At 43.7% G+C, this 14344-nt stretch overlaps 1 protein-coding gene across 1 annotated transcript in view; it reads right to left on the reverse strand.

The window, feature by feature from the left end:
* Positions 1–14344, reverse strand: part of odad2 (outer dynein arm docking complex subunit 2) — a 374269-nt gene that overhangs the window by 317798 nt on the left and 42127 nt on the right. The window contains exon 4 of the mRNA XM_060825721.1: positions 3079–3277. Coding sequence (XP_060681704.1) covers positions 3079–3277 — 199 coding nt within the window. The remainder of the gene's footprint in view (positions 1–3078; positions 3278–14344) is intronic.

Consider the following 14344-nt stretch of genomic DNA (forward strand, 5'->3'; position numbering starts at 1 on the left):
TTGGTGTGGCAGGAAAGGAAGAAGCGGAGGGCTTTGAGTCCTTCATGATGGGGGATGGAGGTGTACAGGGACTGGATGTCCATCGTGAAGATAAGGCGTTGGGGACCGGGGAAGCGAAAATCATGGAGGAGGTGGAGGGCGTGGGTGGTGTCCCGAACGTAGGTGGGGAGTTCTTGGACTAAGGGGGACAGAACCGTGTCGAGGTACGCGGAGATGAGTTCGGTGGGGCAGGAGCAGGCTGAGACAATGGGTTGGCCGGGGCAGTCAGGTTTGTGGATTTTGGGCAGGAGGTAGAAACGGGCGGTGTGGTGTTGTGGGACTATGAGGTTGGAGGTGGTGGATGGGAGATCCCCTGAGGTGATGAGGTTATGGATGGTCTCAGAGATGATGGTTTGGTGATGGGAGGTGGGGTCATGGTCAAGGGGGCAATAGGAGGCGTCGTCCGCGAGCTGGCGTATGGCCTCAGCAGTATAAAGGTCGGTGCGCCAAACTACTACCGCGCCTCCCTTGTCTGCCGGTTTGATAGTGAGGTTGGGGTTGGAGCGGAGGGAGTGGAGGGCTGCACGTTCTGAGGGTGAGAGGTTGGAGTGGGAAAGAGGGGTGGACAGATTGAGTCGGTTAATGTCGCGGCGGCAGTTGGCTATAAATAGATCGAGGGCGAGTAAGAGGCCAGCACGGGGTGTCCAGGTGGATGGGGTGTGTTGGAGGTGGGAGAAGGGGTCGTCAGAGGGTGGTCGGGAGTCTTGGTTGTAAAAGTAGGCACGGAGGTGAAGGCGGCGTTGTTCAATATCTCGCCGCGTGTTCCCGCCGCACCAACCAGTACCCTTCCACTGCCACCCTCCTTTGACTGACTGAACTGGTCCTCACCCTGAACAACTTCTCTTTCCAATCCTCCCACTTCCTCCAAACTAAAGGAGTTGCCATGGGCACCCGCATGGGCCCCAGCTGTGCCTGTCTCTTCGTAGGATATGTGGAACAGACCATCTTCCACAAATACACTGGCACCACCCCCCACTTTTTCCTCCGCTACATCGATGACTGTATCGGCACTGCCTCGTGCTCTCACGAGGAGGTTGAACAGTTCATCAACTTTACCAACACCTTCCATCCCAACCTCAAATTCACCTGGACTGTCTCAGACTCCTCCCTCCCCTTCCTAGACCTTTCCATCTCTATCTCGAGCGACCGAATCAACACAGACATCTACTATAAACCGACTGACTCCCACAGCTACCTGGACTACACCTCCTCCCACCCTGCCCCCTGTAAAAACGCCATCCCATATTCCCAATTCCTTCGTCTCCGCCGCATCTGCTCCCAGGAGGACCAGTTCCAATACCGTACAGCCCAGTTCCAATACCGTACAGCCCTTCTTCAAAGACCGCAGATTCCCACCAGACGTGATCGACGATGCCCTCCACCGCATCTCCTCCACTTCCCGCTCCTCCGCCCTTGAGCCCCGCGCCCCCAACCGCCACCAGGACAGAACCCCACTGGTTCTCACTTACCACCCCACCAACCTCCGTATACAGCGTATCATCCGCCGTCATTTCTGCCACCTCCAAACGGACCCCACCACCAGGGATATATTTCCCTCCCCACCCCTATCAGCATTCTGCAAAGACCACTCCCTTCGTGACTCCCTCGTCAGGTCCACACCCCCCACCAACCCAACCTCCACTCCCGGCACCTTCCCCTGCAACCGCAGGAAATGCAAAACTTGCGCCCACGCCTCCTCCCTTACCTCTCTCCAAGGCTCCAAGGGATCCTTCCATATTCGCCACAAATTCACCTGTACCTCCACACACATCATCTATTGCATCCGCTGCACCCGATGTGGCCTCCTCTATATTGGGGAGATGGGCCGCCTACTTGCGGAACGCTTCAGGGAACGCCTCTGGGACGCCCGGACCAACCAACCCAACCACCCCATGGCTCAACACTTTAACTCTCCCTCCCACTCCACCAAGGACATGCAGGACCTTGGACTCCTCCGTCGCCAGAACATAACAACACGGTTGGAGGAAGAGCGCCTCATCTTCCGCCTGGGAAGCCTCCAACCACAAGGGATGAACTCAGATTTCTCCAGTTTCCTCATTTCCCCTCCCCCCACCTTGTCTTAGTCAATTCCCTCGAACTCAGCACCGCCGTCCTAACCTGCAATCTTCTTCCTGACCTCTCCGCCCCCACCCCACTCCGGCCTATCACCCTCACCTTGACCTCCTTCCACCTATCACATCTCCATCGCCCCTCCCCCAAGTCCCTTCTCCCTACCTTTTATCTTAGCCCGCTGGATACACTTTCCTCATTCCTGATGAAGGGCTTTTGCCCAAAACGTCGAATTTCCTGTTCCTTGGATGCTGCCTGACCTGCTGCGCTTTAACCAGCAACGCATTTTCAGATCTTGATTAGAATCTAGCAGCTCATTTTCAGCCACACCACAGGAGAGACCGTGGCTGATATGCCAAAGATATCTACCACATCCCAGAATCAAGGAGCACCCCAGGCCTAAGGTAAGTTATTTGTTTTCGTTAGAGGGGTGTGGCTGAGGGGGTTGCTGAAAGTAGTGGAATAGGGATAACAGAGGTGGTACATGTTAGAACAGTTTGGCAGCTTGAGTGAGGAGAGTGTTGGCTCACAGTAGGCCCCATCCCAATGTCTATTCCTCAATCAAGAACTGAATGCCTTTGATGGAAATCACCACCACCACCACCACCAACACCTCCCCCTCCTCCCCTGCTTCCCCCCACCCCCACCACCACCCAACAACTCCTCCATGACCTAGAGCAAACAAGCTGGCTGCACAGTTTTTAATGCCTTGGAAATTGGATAGTGACAGGCCCACCTGCCACTGGGTTAACACCAGTGGTGGCAGTATGAGCTATCAAGCAGTCATTAATTAATTGATAATATACTTTCCTAGTGGAAGTAGGATTATAGCGAGTTCAAGTACGTCCCCATCGCAATTAATTACATGACTTCTTACCTCCAAACCCACCACTAGCAAGAGCAGAAGACTCCACCTTATCTCTAAACTGTCACATTTGCAACAATGAACTTTTTATGAGCAATACTTACCGTGAAATTTTCTGCAAAGAAGTATTTAAAAGCTGCATATCCAGTTGCTGGAGAAGCAGAAACAACTTCATCTGAGCTTCTGCCTCCGGTTCCTCATCACCTTTCTTCACTTTTTCCAATAAACGCAGCATTGATTTGTCCTCTCCTTCCACAGTAGCAAAGCTTGGCCCCAGGATCTTTGCAATTGGGTCTCTGTTTGCTAATGCATTAAAAATAAGTACAATTAAAGAAGCCAAAGCTTAAAAAGGCATCAATCCAATAATTATGAATGCCACAATGAATAAAAGTAGGCATTTGCCTGACATCCATCTCAACACCACACGATTCTTTTGTTCCACTTCATGGATATAATAGAACAAACTAATTTTGTATCAATACATTGTAAATGCATTATGATATGTTTTTGCCTATATTGACACCATTCTCGTCCCTTTTCCCTATACCCGTATCAGTCGAATACACACTCAGACACAGTATGGCTTTACTTCCTCATTTTCATTCTGGGCCCTGGAGAGAAAGAACGATTGCCCAGGTGCACAGAGACATGAGTTCTCGGTCTTTCTCAAATAGCAGATTCTTAAGAATATCGTCACTTACAGTGAACAGCATCCAAAGAAGGTAATATCTATTTTGATCGGATGACCATTACAATCAGCAAGCATCAACAGTAAAGATTAAGCCATCAGGCATATTACAATGGATGTTTTTCACCTTGTTAACTGGCATTACACAATGGATGCTTTTAACTTCACTAACCCACTACCCTTGCCTGCAGCACTTCATTGTTTACTGCAAGTTCTTATCTGATCAAAGTCATGAGCACTTCCAAATAAACCTGTTGGACTATAACTTGGTATTGTGTGATTTTTAACTTGGTACGCCCCAGTCCAACACCGGCACCTCCAAATCATGCTAACTGAATCTTTGTCAAGCAACCCTAAACTCAACTCTTTCCCTACTTGCTCATACCTTATACACTTTCTCATTCCCTCCTTTTATCATTTCATGATAACCACCTAGAGAGCACTACCTGCTTTCATACAACTCTGACAGCCAGTATTTAAGCAAGTTAAATGATTAAAACAACAAAATTATTAGTCCATGTGGGAAATAGAATTTCTAGGATTCTCCCACATGAGAAAAGATTCACCAGTAAAGTTCTTAAATCCACATTCCTTCATGACAACTCCATCGCCTCCAAGTTGAATGGAAACGAGCCAGTTATCCAAGATCTCCCTCAATAAAGTCCAACCTCGAAATTCAGTCTGTCCTTCTGCATCACTCCACAGAGAAATCTGAATTCTAAGAAGAGGGCAGTTAAATACTTAACAAAACTGACAAGACTTCCAGCCTATCGGGGATGCTTCAGATGGAGGATACCAGTGCATCTGAGTGTGCAGTGCAGCAGCTGCAGCATCAGGCTGGATGAATGCAGCATTCTTTGCTTCTTCTGCTCCTGCTCTGCTGTTAAATGTAACAAAACCAACTGGCTGTTTTGTTGCTAGCTTGATCAGTGATCCTCCATATCCCTTAAATTATTGAAAGACAAGGTAAAGCTCATGTGGTTCAATGTCCACAGGAAGGCCACTGACAAAAGGTGTAAAGACCTCCTCTTCACTGTTGTGAGCTTCTTCACTTTTCATGCTCATGACTAGGGAGCTGATTGAATCCATTGGATCAAGTTGTGGACGGGTGGACGATGGTCCGAAGGTGTGCTTTACCTGTGAATGGAGTAATTCTACAGATATTGTTAGCTGCTGAAAGTACCTTTGCACTTCCTGTCTCATTCCTTCCTTGACAAGGTGGTTATCAGTATGAAAACAGTCGCACATTTAACTACACTAAATTGTGTCTGCCTATTTCAATATTCTTTGAATTCATGAAGACTGTTCACTATTTATGACATTATCTAGTTTTTTAATATAATCCATAAACTTATAAATTGTACTGCCTAAACAATTCAGTCATTTATAAACAGCATTCAGTAGTACTAAAATCAAACCCTTGGCTACCCCATTCAGGTTATTCAAAAATTATTTTCCTGTAATAAATTAATACTTGGCTAGTGTGAAAGCTGTCAGAAAAAATATTTTTAAAATCTTGAACAGCAATAAAACAACAAAATGTTTCCTGTACTTTAGCAATTGAAGAGGCAGTTTTAGTTCAGATTTAAATCTCAAATATTCATGGGAAACAAATGCAGAATATTTTAAAATATTTTTTCCAAATGAAATTTCCGAAATAAAACATTTGGAGTTACTGTGACAACTTTGGTAGAGAGCAATGTTCTTTGAATTTGCAATATGAAGGGGGCCAATTAAGTCTTAATAATAACTGAAAGAACTGAAACAGCTCAGCTTCAAGTTCTAATATTCTCTAAAAATCTTTAAAACATCAAACTCAAAATGCACTCTTCTTTTTGTGTACACTCTGCATTAAAAAAACAGCAGCAAAGATTTATTTATAAAAAGAGAAAGGCCTTGCAGCGGACCTCATGGCGCTGAAGTCCATGCTACTCTCTTCCCCCAAAACAAAGGCTCGCAGAGTTGAGTCCACAGCACAAAAACCCAGACAAAGCTTCCCCAGCAGTCATTGCACTTTACTGTCAAGACCCAAGCGGACACGCTCAACTTTCTTCCCCTTTTCCAAGTGATGCCATGTTATGTAAGAGTACTTCTAAGGGGAGATGTGGGGACAAAGGTAATAACTTTAAGTACCAAATTCTAACTTTTTTTGAACCTCAAATTTCACCACTTGGGGACTTTATCCCCTTTCTCACTTCACTTCTTATGGGGACCTGAACCCTTCTTCTTACTTTTATGTCCGGGGATCTAACCCCAATCAAATCCAGGGGCTCGAGCCCCAATTAAAGCCCAGGGGACCCAAACCCCAATTAAAACCCAGGGGATTTGAACCCTAATTAAAATCCAGGGGACCTGAACCCCAATAGTGCTGTGAGGAAGGCATATGGTGTACTGGGCTTTATTGGTAGAGGAATTGAGTTCCGGAGTCCTGAGGTCATGTTGCAACTGTATAAGACTCTGGTGCGGCCTCATCTGGAGTATTGTGTGCAGTTTTGGTCGCCATACTATAGGAAGGATGTGGAGGCATTGGAACAAGTGCAGAGGAGCTTTACCAGAATGTTGCCTGGAATGGTAGGAAAATCTTATGAGGAAAGGCTGAGGCACTTGGGGCTGTTCTCATTGGAAAAGAGAAGGTTTAGGGGAGATTTGATAGAGGTGTATAAGATGATTAGGGGTTTAGATAGGGTCGACACTGAGAACCTTTTACCGCTAATGGAGTCAGGTGTTACTAGGGGACACAGCTTTAAATTAAGGGGTGGTAGGTATAGAACAGATGTTAGGGGTAGATTCTTTACACAGCGGGTTGTGAGTTCATGGAATGCCCTGCCAGTAGCAGTGGTGAACTCTCCTTCTTTATGGTCATTTAAGCGGGCATTGGATAGGCATTTGGAAGTTATTGGGCTAGTGTAGGTTAGGTAGGATTCGGTCGGCGCAACATCGAGGGCCAAAGGGCCTGTACTGCGCTGTATCTTTCTATGGTCTATGTTCTATAAAGCCAGGGGTCTTGAACCCCACTTGAAACCCAGGGGACTTAAACCCCAATTAAAACACAGGGGACTCAAACCCCAATTAAATCCAGGGAATTTAAACCCCAATTAAATCCCAGGGGACTCGAACCCCTGTCCCCTGTTTGTCAGCACATTGACAAAATAGTGTCTTTTGACTGAACTAATTACCATTCAAGGAGTCATTAGAATAGAAAGCGATTGAATGAGAGGACCGTATCTGACACAGGAATATCGAGAGGTACCAAGGTTTAAAATCTTACCTTGTGGGCCTGTCTGTCTCGAGATATTGGTGTTTCAGGTGATCGCCGACACCGTCCGATCTTAACTATTTGTTTAGACTCCTACCTGGCTCACTATATTGTCGTCCCGTTTCCCTGGCCCCATATCAGTAGAAGCAACACTCAGAGACACAGTATGGCTTTACCTTCTTCATCTTTATTCCGGGCCCTGGAGAGAGAAAACCTTCGCCCATGTGCACAGAGACATGGGTTCTCGGTCTTCTCTCGCACAGCAGATTCTTAAGGAATTATATAGTCACTTACAGTGAGCAGCATCCAAAGAAGGTAATATCTGTATTGATTGGGTGACCATTACAATCAGTGAGCATCAACAGTAAAGATTAAGCCATCCAGCATTATACAATGGATGCTTTTCACCTTGTTAACTGGCATCACACAATGGATGCTTTTTACCTCGTTAACCTACTACCCTTGCCTCCAGCACCTCATTGTTTACTGCAAGTTCTTATCTGGTCAAAGTCATGCTAGCTGAACCTTTGTCAAGCAACTCTAAACTGAACTCTTTCCCGATCTGTTCATACTTTATACACTTTCTCACCATGACTCAAGGAGATTTGCACTATCAAATATACTTACATTCACTCTAATATTTTAATATGTTTAGATTAGCCACATTAAATGCTAAACAGGCTGAGAAGTGTGGCCTCCATCATCTCTAATAGCTTAGTCGGTGAACGTAATGGTATACAAAATTCAGAAACATGAAAAATATTCAAATATGATCCTTGTAGAGTGCTTCTGGTTAAACTCAACAAAGAACACTGCCATAATTGGACACAGTTTATCACTGTAATTTTGTGCATTATCAGTGTTGCAGAGAAGAAACATGAAGCAGATGCAAAGGCCTACCTCATGCGAATTCTGATCAGGAAGTGATCTGTTTGCAAATCGATCTCATGCCAGCCAGCCAACAGGCAAGGCAGGGCAGCAACATCCAAAAGTGGGACACAAGGTAGCAGTTACACTGTCACCTAATTGTTTTATGGTCTAAAAAGGTTCACACCGATGACTGCCATTAACAATACCAACTATGATACTATCATAGGGACCTGTGGGCAAAAGAGCTCAGGATCGCGATACAGTGAGATCTGACATTTGAATTTCCTCAAAATCTTGATAAGTACATGTTCAATTTTAACAGAAATTAGCCAAGTGTCAATTTTTGCAGTTTCATGGAGGGTTCTTTCTTGGAGGTCTAAGTGAGAATTCTCAAGCTATCTTCCCTATTCTATCTTATCGCCATGGGGGCATGGTGCATAGGTACTCCATTTGTCATATACTACAAGCAAAAATACACATCTATGTTGGGACCTTTCGAAAAAAAATCTCTGGCAGCAACCCCATTTAAAGCCTAGCCATGCACTCAGTCAAGCACTGTCAGTCCAGAGATGGACTTCACAGTTGATGTAGTGGGAAAGCAACCAAAGACATGCTTGTCAAGGCATACAAGTGGCATGACTGACACTTCACTTCATACACAAGTTCATATTCGCTATGCTATTTAAGAATCAAGTTACACAACATACCCAACCTTAGCATCATCCCCTCTTACAAGGATGTGCTTTGCCCAATGCCCAATACAGCCCAACATGTTTTATTATTCATTGTAAGACCATTACAACCAAGAAAGCCTTCAAACAGTTCAAAGTATTTACTTCACAGCAACAGCAAAACAGAACAAATAAATAGACCAAAGATGCATTTATCTCTTGGAGTAGATAGGCCACTGCACTTGCCTTTCAAGCAGGAACACATTTACAATCAGACTGATCACTACATCTGGCTCAGATTTACTGGAACCAGGTGTCGATTAAGTACAGTCCAGCTACTGTGTTTTATGCGGCCCAGTTTTACCATGCAAAAGCGGATTCTCTGCCTACACAATTTCCTCAACTTCCTTGGAAGACAGTTGCTACTCTCTGAGCTCTTCAGAGGCCACCTCAACCCTTTTTTGTCTATTCCAGTTGAGCAGAACACAGCATGCTCGGATTGCGCAATATACAATCTTAAGTGTACTACAAGGTGCTCTTCAGACTGATCTAAGCATCAGAACTTCGTATTCAACAAAACAATTGTTTCCTCTGCAATAGCCCTGGTTGAAGATTGGGCTGTGTTGTATCTATGCTCAGCTTGTCAGAGGGTTGCATTACGGAGTCATCAGCAATGATCAAAGTAGTAAGAATGAAATTGTCCTTGTAAGGTATCTGACCCTTGAAATAAAGAGTAACATGAGAATTCTCGAGGATATAGACATCAATATAACTGACAGAGTACCGGCTGTAAGATCATAAAATATAGGAGCAAAAGTAGTTAATTTGGCCCACCAAATAAATCCATTCCACCATTCAATGAGATCATAGCTGTTTTGATAATCCTCAACTCCACTTTCTTGTCTTTTACCCATAACCCTTTCTGTGGATTCTGTGGAGAATAGCAGCAGGTCTGGCAGCATATGTGAGAAACAGCATTAATGTTTTGAAGTCAAATAACCTTTATTCTCAAGAAGGAGTCAAATGGTAATGCTGTTTTCTCAACACAGCTGCTGCCAGACCTGTTGAGTTTCTCCAGCAATGTCTGTTTTGTTTGTTTCAGATCTCCAGCATCCGCAGTTCTTTGTTTTACGTTACCTTTGATTCTCTTACTGATTAAAAGTTTATCCCAGCCTTTAACAAATTTAACAGCCCTTTGCAAACAAAGAATCCTACATTTTCCCCACTCTCAAAAGAAATCCTCCTCATTTCTGTCTTAAATGGGTTACTTCTTACTTTGAGATTGTGCCCATGGTCTAAGACATTCCCACAAGGGGAGAACAACTTCTTTGCATTTAACCTGCCAAGTCTCCCAATAGGTTTATGTTTCAATGAGATTTTTGAAAACATTTGTTCAAGGGACGTAGGCTGCACTGGCTAGGTCAGTATCACGAATTGCCCAGAGGGCATTTAAAAGTCAACCATACTGCTGTGGGTCACATGTAAGCCAGATGAGGTAAGGATGGCAAACCTCCTTCCCTTCAGGATATTCATGAATCAGATGGATCTCTTTTTGACAATTAATAGTGATTCCATCACGAGTATATTTTCATCACAGAAGTTTTAAAAATGAAATTCCTCAATGTTCATTTTAGGTCCAGGTTGACAGAAAGCACAGACTGGGTTGCTGTACTTTAGAAATATTATTATAAGCAATTTCTTTCCTGCAGAATTTTGAACCGTTGGACATATCATTCCTTTACTGAAGACATTTGCCTGGATTTGAATATTCCATATCTTCAATCTGTGACAGCAGTTTTAATTGTCTTTGTGTTGGAGCATGTGAACATTTTACTTCAACTTACTGATTGGTTTGGATTCTATCCTTCCTCATTTGTCCACAGTGATTATATTATTGGTAAAATTAACATGTTCACGAGCTCAATTCTGCAACTTGAGGACTGCTTTTGGTTTGGCATGATCTTTGACAGTTAAAAAAGTATTCTTCCTGGGCAGATAAGGTAGTCAGATGATATTTTGTTTTGAATTTGTCTCTTCCGAGGCACCTCCAGATCTAACAATAAACTCAAATATGTTATAGTTATTTGATCCTTTACTGGGAAGCTTGATATATTTGACCCTGCCATCGAGAACGAGGCCTGGTATGAAGAAAGAATGTGTCTTTTTTCCAGGCAAATGACATTGTTACAGACAAAAACAACAAATAATTCTCCTCGGCAAAAGTGAGGACTGCAGATGCTGGAAGCGAGAGTTTAGATCAGAGTGGTGCTGGAAAAGCACAGCAGGTCAGGCAGCATCTGAGGAGTAGGAAAATCGACGTTTCAGGCAAAAACTCTTCATCAGGGCTTTTGCTCGAAACGTCAATTTTCCTGCTCCTCGGTTGCTGCCTGACCTGCTGTGCTTTTCCAGCACCGCTCTGATCTAAAATAATTCTCCTGACAGCCTGTGCAGCTGCAGCTTTTTCTGTTATTTGGAGCCTAAGTTTACTTAGTTAAGGAATATTATGACTCCCGTGCCTCCTCTAATTTCGAGATGTTATTGATTGTATACAGGGAAATCCATATCGGGATTTCTAACTAGGTTAAGACGATTGACAGAAGGCTGTCACTTTGATTTTATCCTTAATGATATGCTTAGAATCCGTCTGGTATGTGGAATTAATGATGTAACTATGCGAAAATGCTGACTAACTGAAGCCCAAGTGAACTTAAACAGACACTACAGCTGGCTTTATCATTGGAAATTGCGACAAGTGGACCATATGTGTTGCAGGGCATCCCAATGGAAGTGGACACCCTCAACTGTCTGACACAGCTTGGGGAACACCACTTGAGTGAAGCCAATTGCATAGCTTCACTCAGAACATATCCTGAACAAAGAGATGGTAGATCAGCCCACAGTAAAACCACAAAAAAACCAAGGCTCAGCTAATTGGTTAAAGGTTTCTTCAGGATCCTGGCCAGTAAGCCACTGCAATTGTTGTTGTTATACAGACTCGAAACAGAAAAAGAGTCTTACTAGACTTGAACTGAGTAAGAAAACTCATACGCCGGTATATAGGAGAATTCTTACTCCGGAAAGTCCATTTACATTGGTTTGGAATGTTGGTTCGCAACATCAAAATCAGAACCAATAAAGATAAATGTCTGGTTAAGCAGTCATCCAGTTCTAATGGAGGTCAATACCAATGCAGCAGTATCAATGATCATAGAACCAGATTTTAATAAAATTCTCTCTGGACTCCAAACTTTAACTTTGCGCAAGACTGCAGCTAGGTTGAGAACCTATACCGGGGATTTTTACAGATTAAGGGTACACCTTTGGTTTCCAGCTTCTTAGGAAAAGCAGCTGATTCAGTTACCAATGACTGTAGTAAAAGGCTCAGGTCCAAGCTTCATGGGGTCAAATTGGTTGAGAGAGATTCACGTAGATTGGCTCAACATTCTTCAATTAGAAAATGGCTGCCTGAGTGAAGTCCTAATTAAATAACCAAACATCTTCCAGGAAGGTCCAGGGACTATCAGAGCAGCTAAGGTCACTTCACATGTTGACCAGAAAGCAATTCCATAATTCTGTAAGGCTCACTCAATGCCATTTCCCTTATAGGAAAACTAGAGGCAGAAATCCATAAGGCTGGATAGTAAAGGAACCATCACATTCCCATTTCAAACAGGAATGCTGCTTTGGAAAATTAGGGGGTAATGGATTCTTAGGGGAACGTAGCACAAATAACCAAGTTCTGAGGGAGGATATTCCTGGAAATACGTCCAGGGAAGTTATTTGGGTGGAACTGAGAAGAAAGGGATGATCACCGTATTGGGATTGTATTATAGACCCCCTAATAGTCAGAGGGAAATTGAGAAACAAACTTGTAAGGAGAGCTCAGCTATCTGTAAGAATAATAGGGTGGTTTATGTTAGGGGATTTTAACTTTCCAAACATAGACTGAGACTGCCAACAGTGTTAAAAGATTTAGATGGAGAGGAATTTCTTAAGTGTGTACAAAACAGTTTTCTGATTCAGTATGTGTACCTACTAGAGAAGGTGCAAAACTTGACCTACTCTTGGGAAATAAGGCAGGGCAGGTGATGGAGGTATCAGTGGGGGAGCACTCTGGGGCCAGCGACCATAATTCTATTAGATTTAAAAGAGTGATGGAAAAGGATGGACAAGATCTAAAAGTTGAAGTTCTAAATTGGAGAATGGCCAATTTTGATGGTATTAGGCAAGAACTTTCGAAAGCTGATTGGAGGCAGATATTCGCAGGTAAAGGGATGGCTGGAAAATGGGAAGCCTTCAGAAATGAGATAATGAGAATCCAGAAAAAGTATATTCCTGTCAGGGTGAAAGAAAGGCTGGTAGGTATAGGGAATGCTGGATGACTAAAGAAATTGAAGGTTTGGTTAAGAAAAAGAAGGAAGCATATGTAAGATAAAGACAGGATAGATCAAGTGAATCTTTAGAAGAGTATAAAGAAAGTAGGAGTATACTTAAGAGGGAAATCAGAAGGGCAAAAAGGCGACTTGATATAGCTTTGGCAAATAGAATTAAGGAGAATCGAAAGGGTTTTTACAAATACATTAAGGACAAAGGGTAACTAGAGAGAGAATAGGGGCCCTCAAAGATCAGCAAGGCAGCCTTTGTGTGGAGCTGCAGAAAATGGGGGAGATATTAAATGAGTATTTTGCATCAGTATTTACTGTGGAAAAGGATATGGAAGATATAGACTGTAGGGAAATCAATGGTGACATCTTGCAAAATGTCCAGATTACAGAGGAGGAAGTTTTAATGTTTTGAAAAGATTAAAAGTGGATAAATCCCCAGGACCTGATCAGATGTACCCGAGAACTCTGTAGGAAGCTAGAGAAGTGATTGTGGGCCTCTTGCTGAGATATTTGTATCATCGACAGTCACAGGTGAGGTGCCGGAAGACTGGAGGTTGGCAAACATGGTGCCACTGTTTAAGAAGGGTGGTAAGGACAAACCAGGGAACTATAGACCAGTGAGCCTGACCTCAGTGGTGGGCAAGTTGTTGGAGAGAATCCTGAGGGACAGGATGTACATGTATTTGGAAAGGCAAGGACTAATTAGGGATAGTCAACATGGCTTTGTGCGTAGAAAATCATGTCTCACAAACTTGACTGAGTTTTTTGAAGAAGTAATAAAAAGGATTGATGAAGGAAGAGCGATAGATGTGACCTATATGGACTTCAGTAAGGCATTCGACAAGGTTCCCCATGGGAGACTGATTAGCAAGGTTAGATCTCATGGAATACAGGGAGAACAAGCCATTTGGATACAGAACTGGCTCAAAGTAGAAGACACAGGGTGGTGGTGGAGGGTTGCTTTTCAGACTGGAGGCCTGTGACCAGTGGAGTCCCATAAGGATGGTGCTGGGTCCTCTACTTTTGTCATTTACATGATTTGAATGCAAGCATAAGAGGTACAGTTAGTAAGTTTGCAAATGACACCAAAATTGGTATGGTGGACAGCGAAGAGGGTTACCTCAGATTACAACAGGATTTTGATCAGATGGGCCAATGGGCTGAGAAGTGGCAGATGGAGTTTAATTCAGATAAATGCAAGGTGCTGCATTTTGGGAAAGCAAATCTTAGCAGAACTTATACATTTAAATGGTAAGGTCCTAGGGAGTGTTGCTGAACAAAGAGACCTTGAAGTGCAGGTTCATAGCTCCTTGAAAGTGGAGTTGCAGGTAAATAGGATAGTGAAGGCGGCGTTTGGTATGCTTTCCTTTATTGGTCAAAGTATTGAGTACAGGAGTTGGGAGGTCATGTTGTGGCTGTACAGGACATTGGTTAGGCCACTGTTGGAATATTGCATGCAATTCCGGTCTCCTTCTATTGGAAAGATGTTGTGAAACTTGA

The sequence above is a fragment of the Hemiscyllium ocellatum genome, chromosome 5 (assembly GCF_020745735.1).
Source record: "Hemiscyllium ocellatum isolate sHemOce1 chromosome 5, sHemOce1.pat.X.cur, whole genome shotgun sequence".
NCBI classification, from domain to species: domain Eukaryota; kingdom Metazoa; phylum Chordata; class Chondrichthyes; order Orectolobiformes; family Hemiscylliidae; genus Hemiscyllium; species Hemiscyllium ocellatum.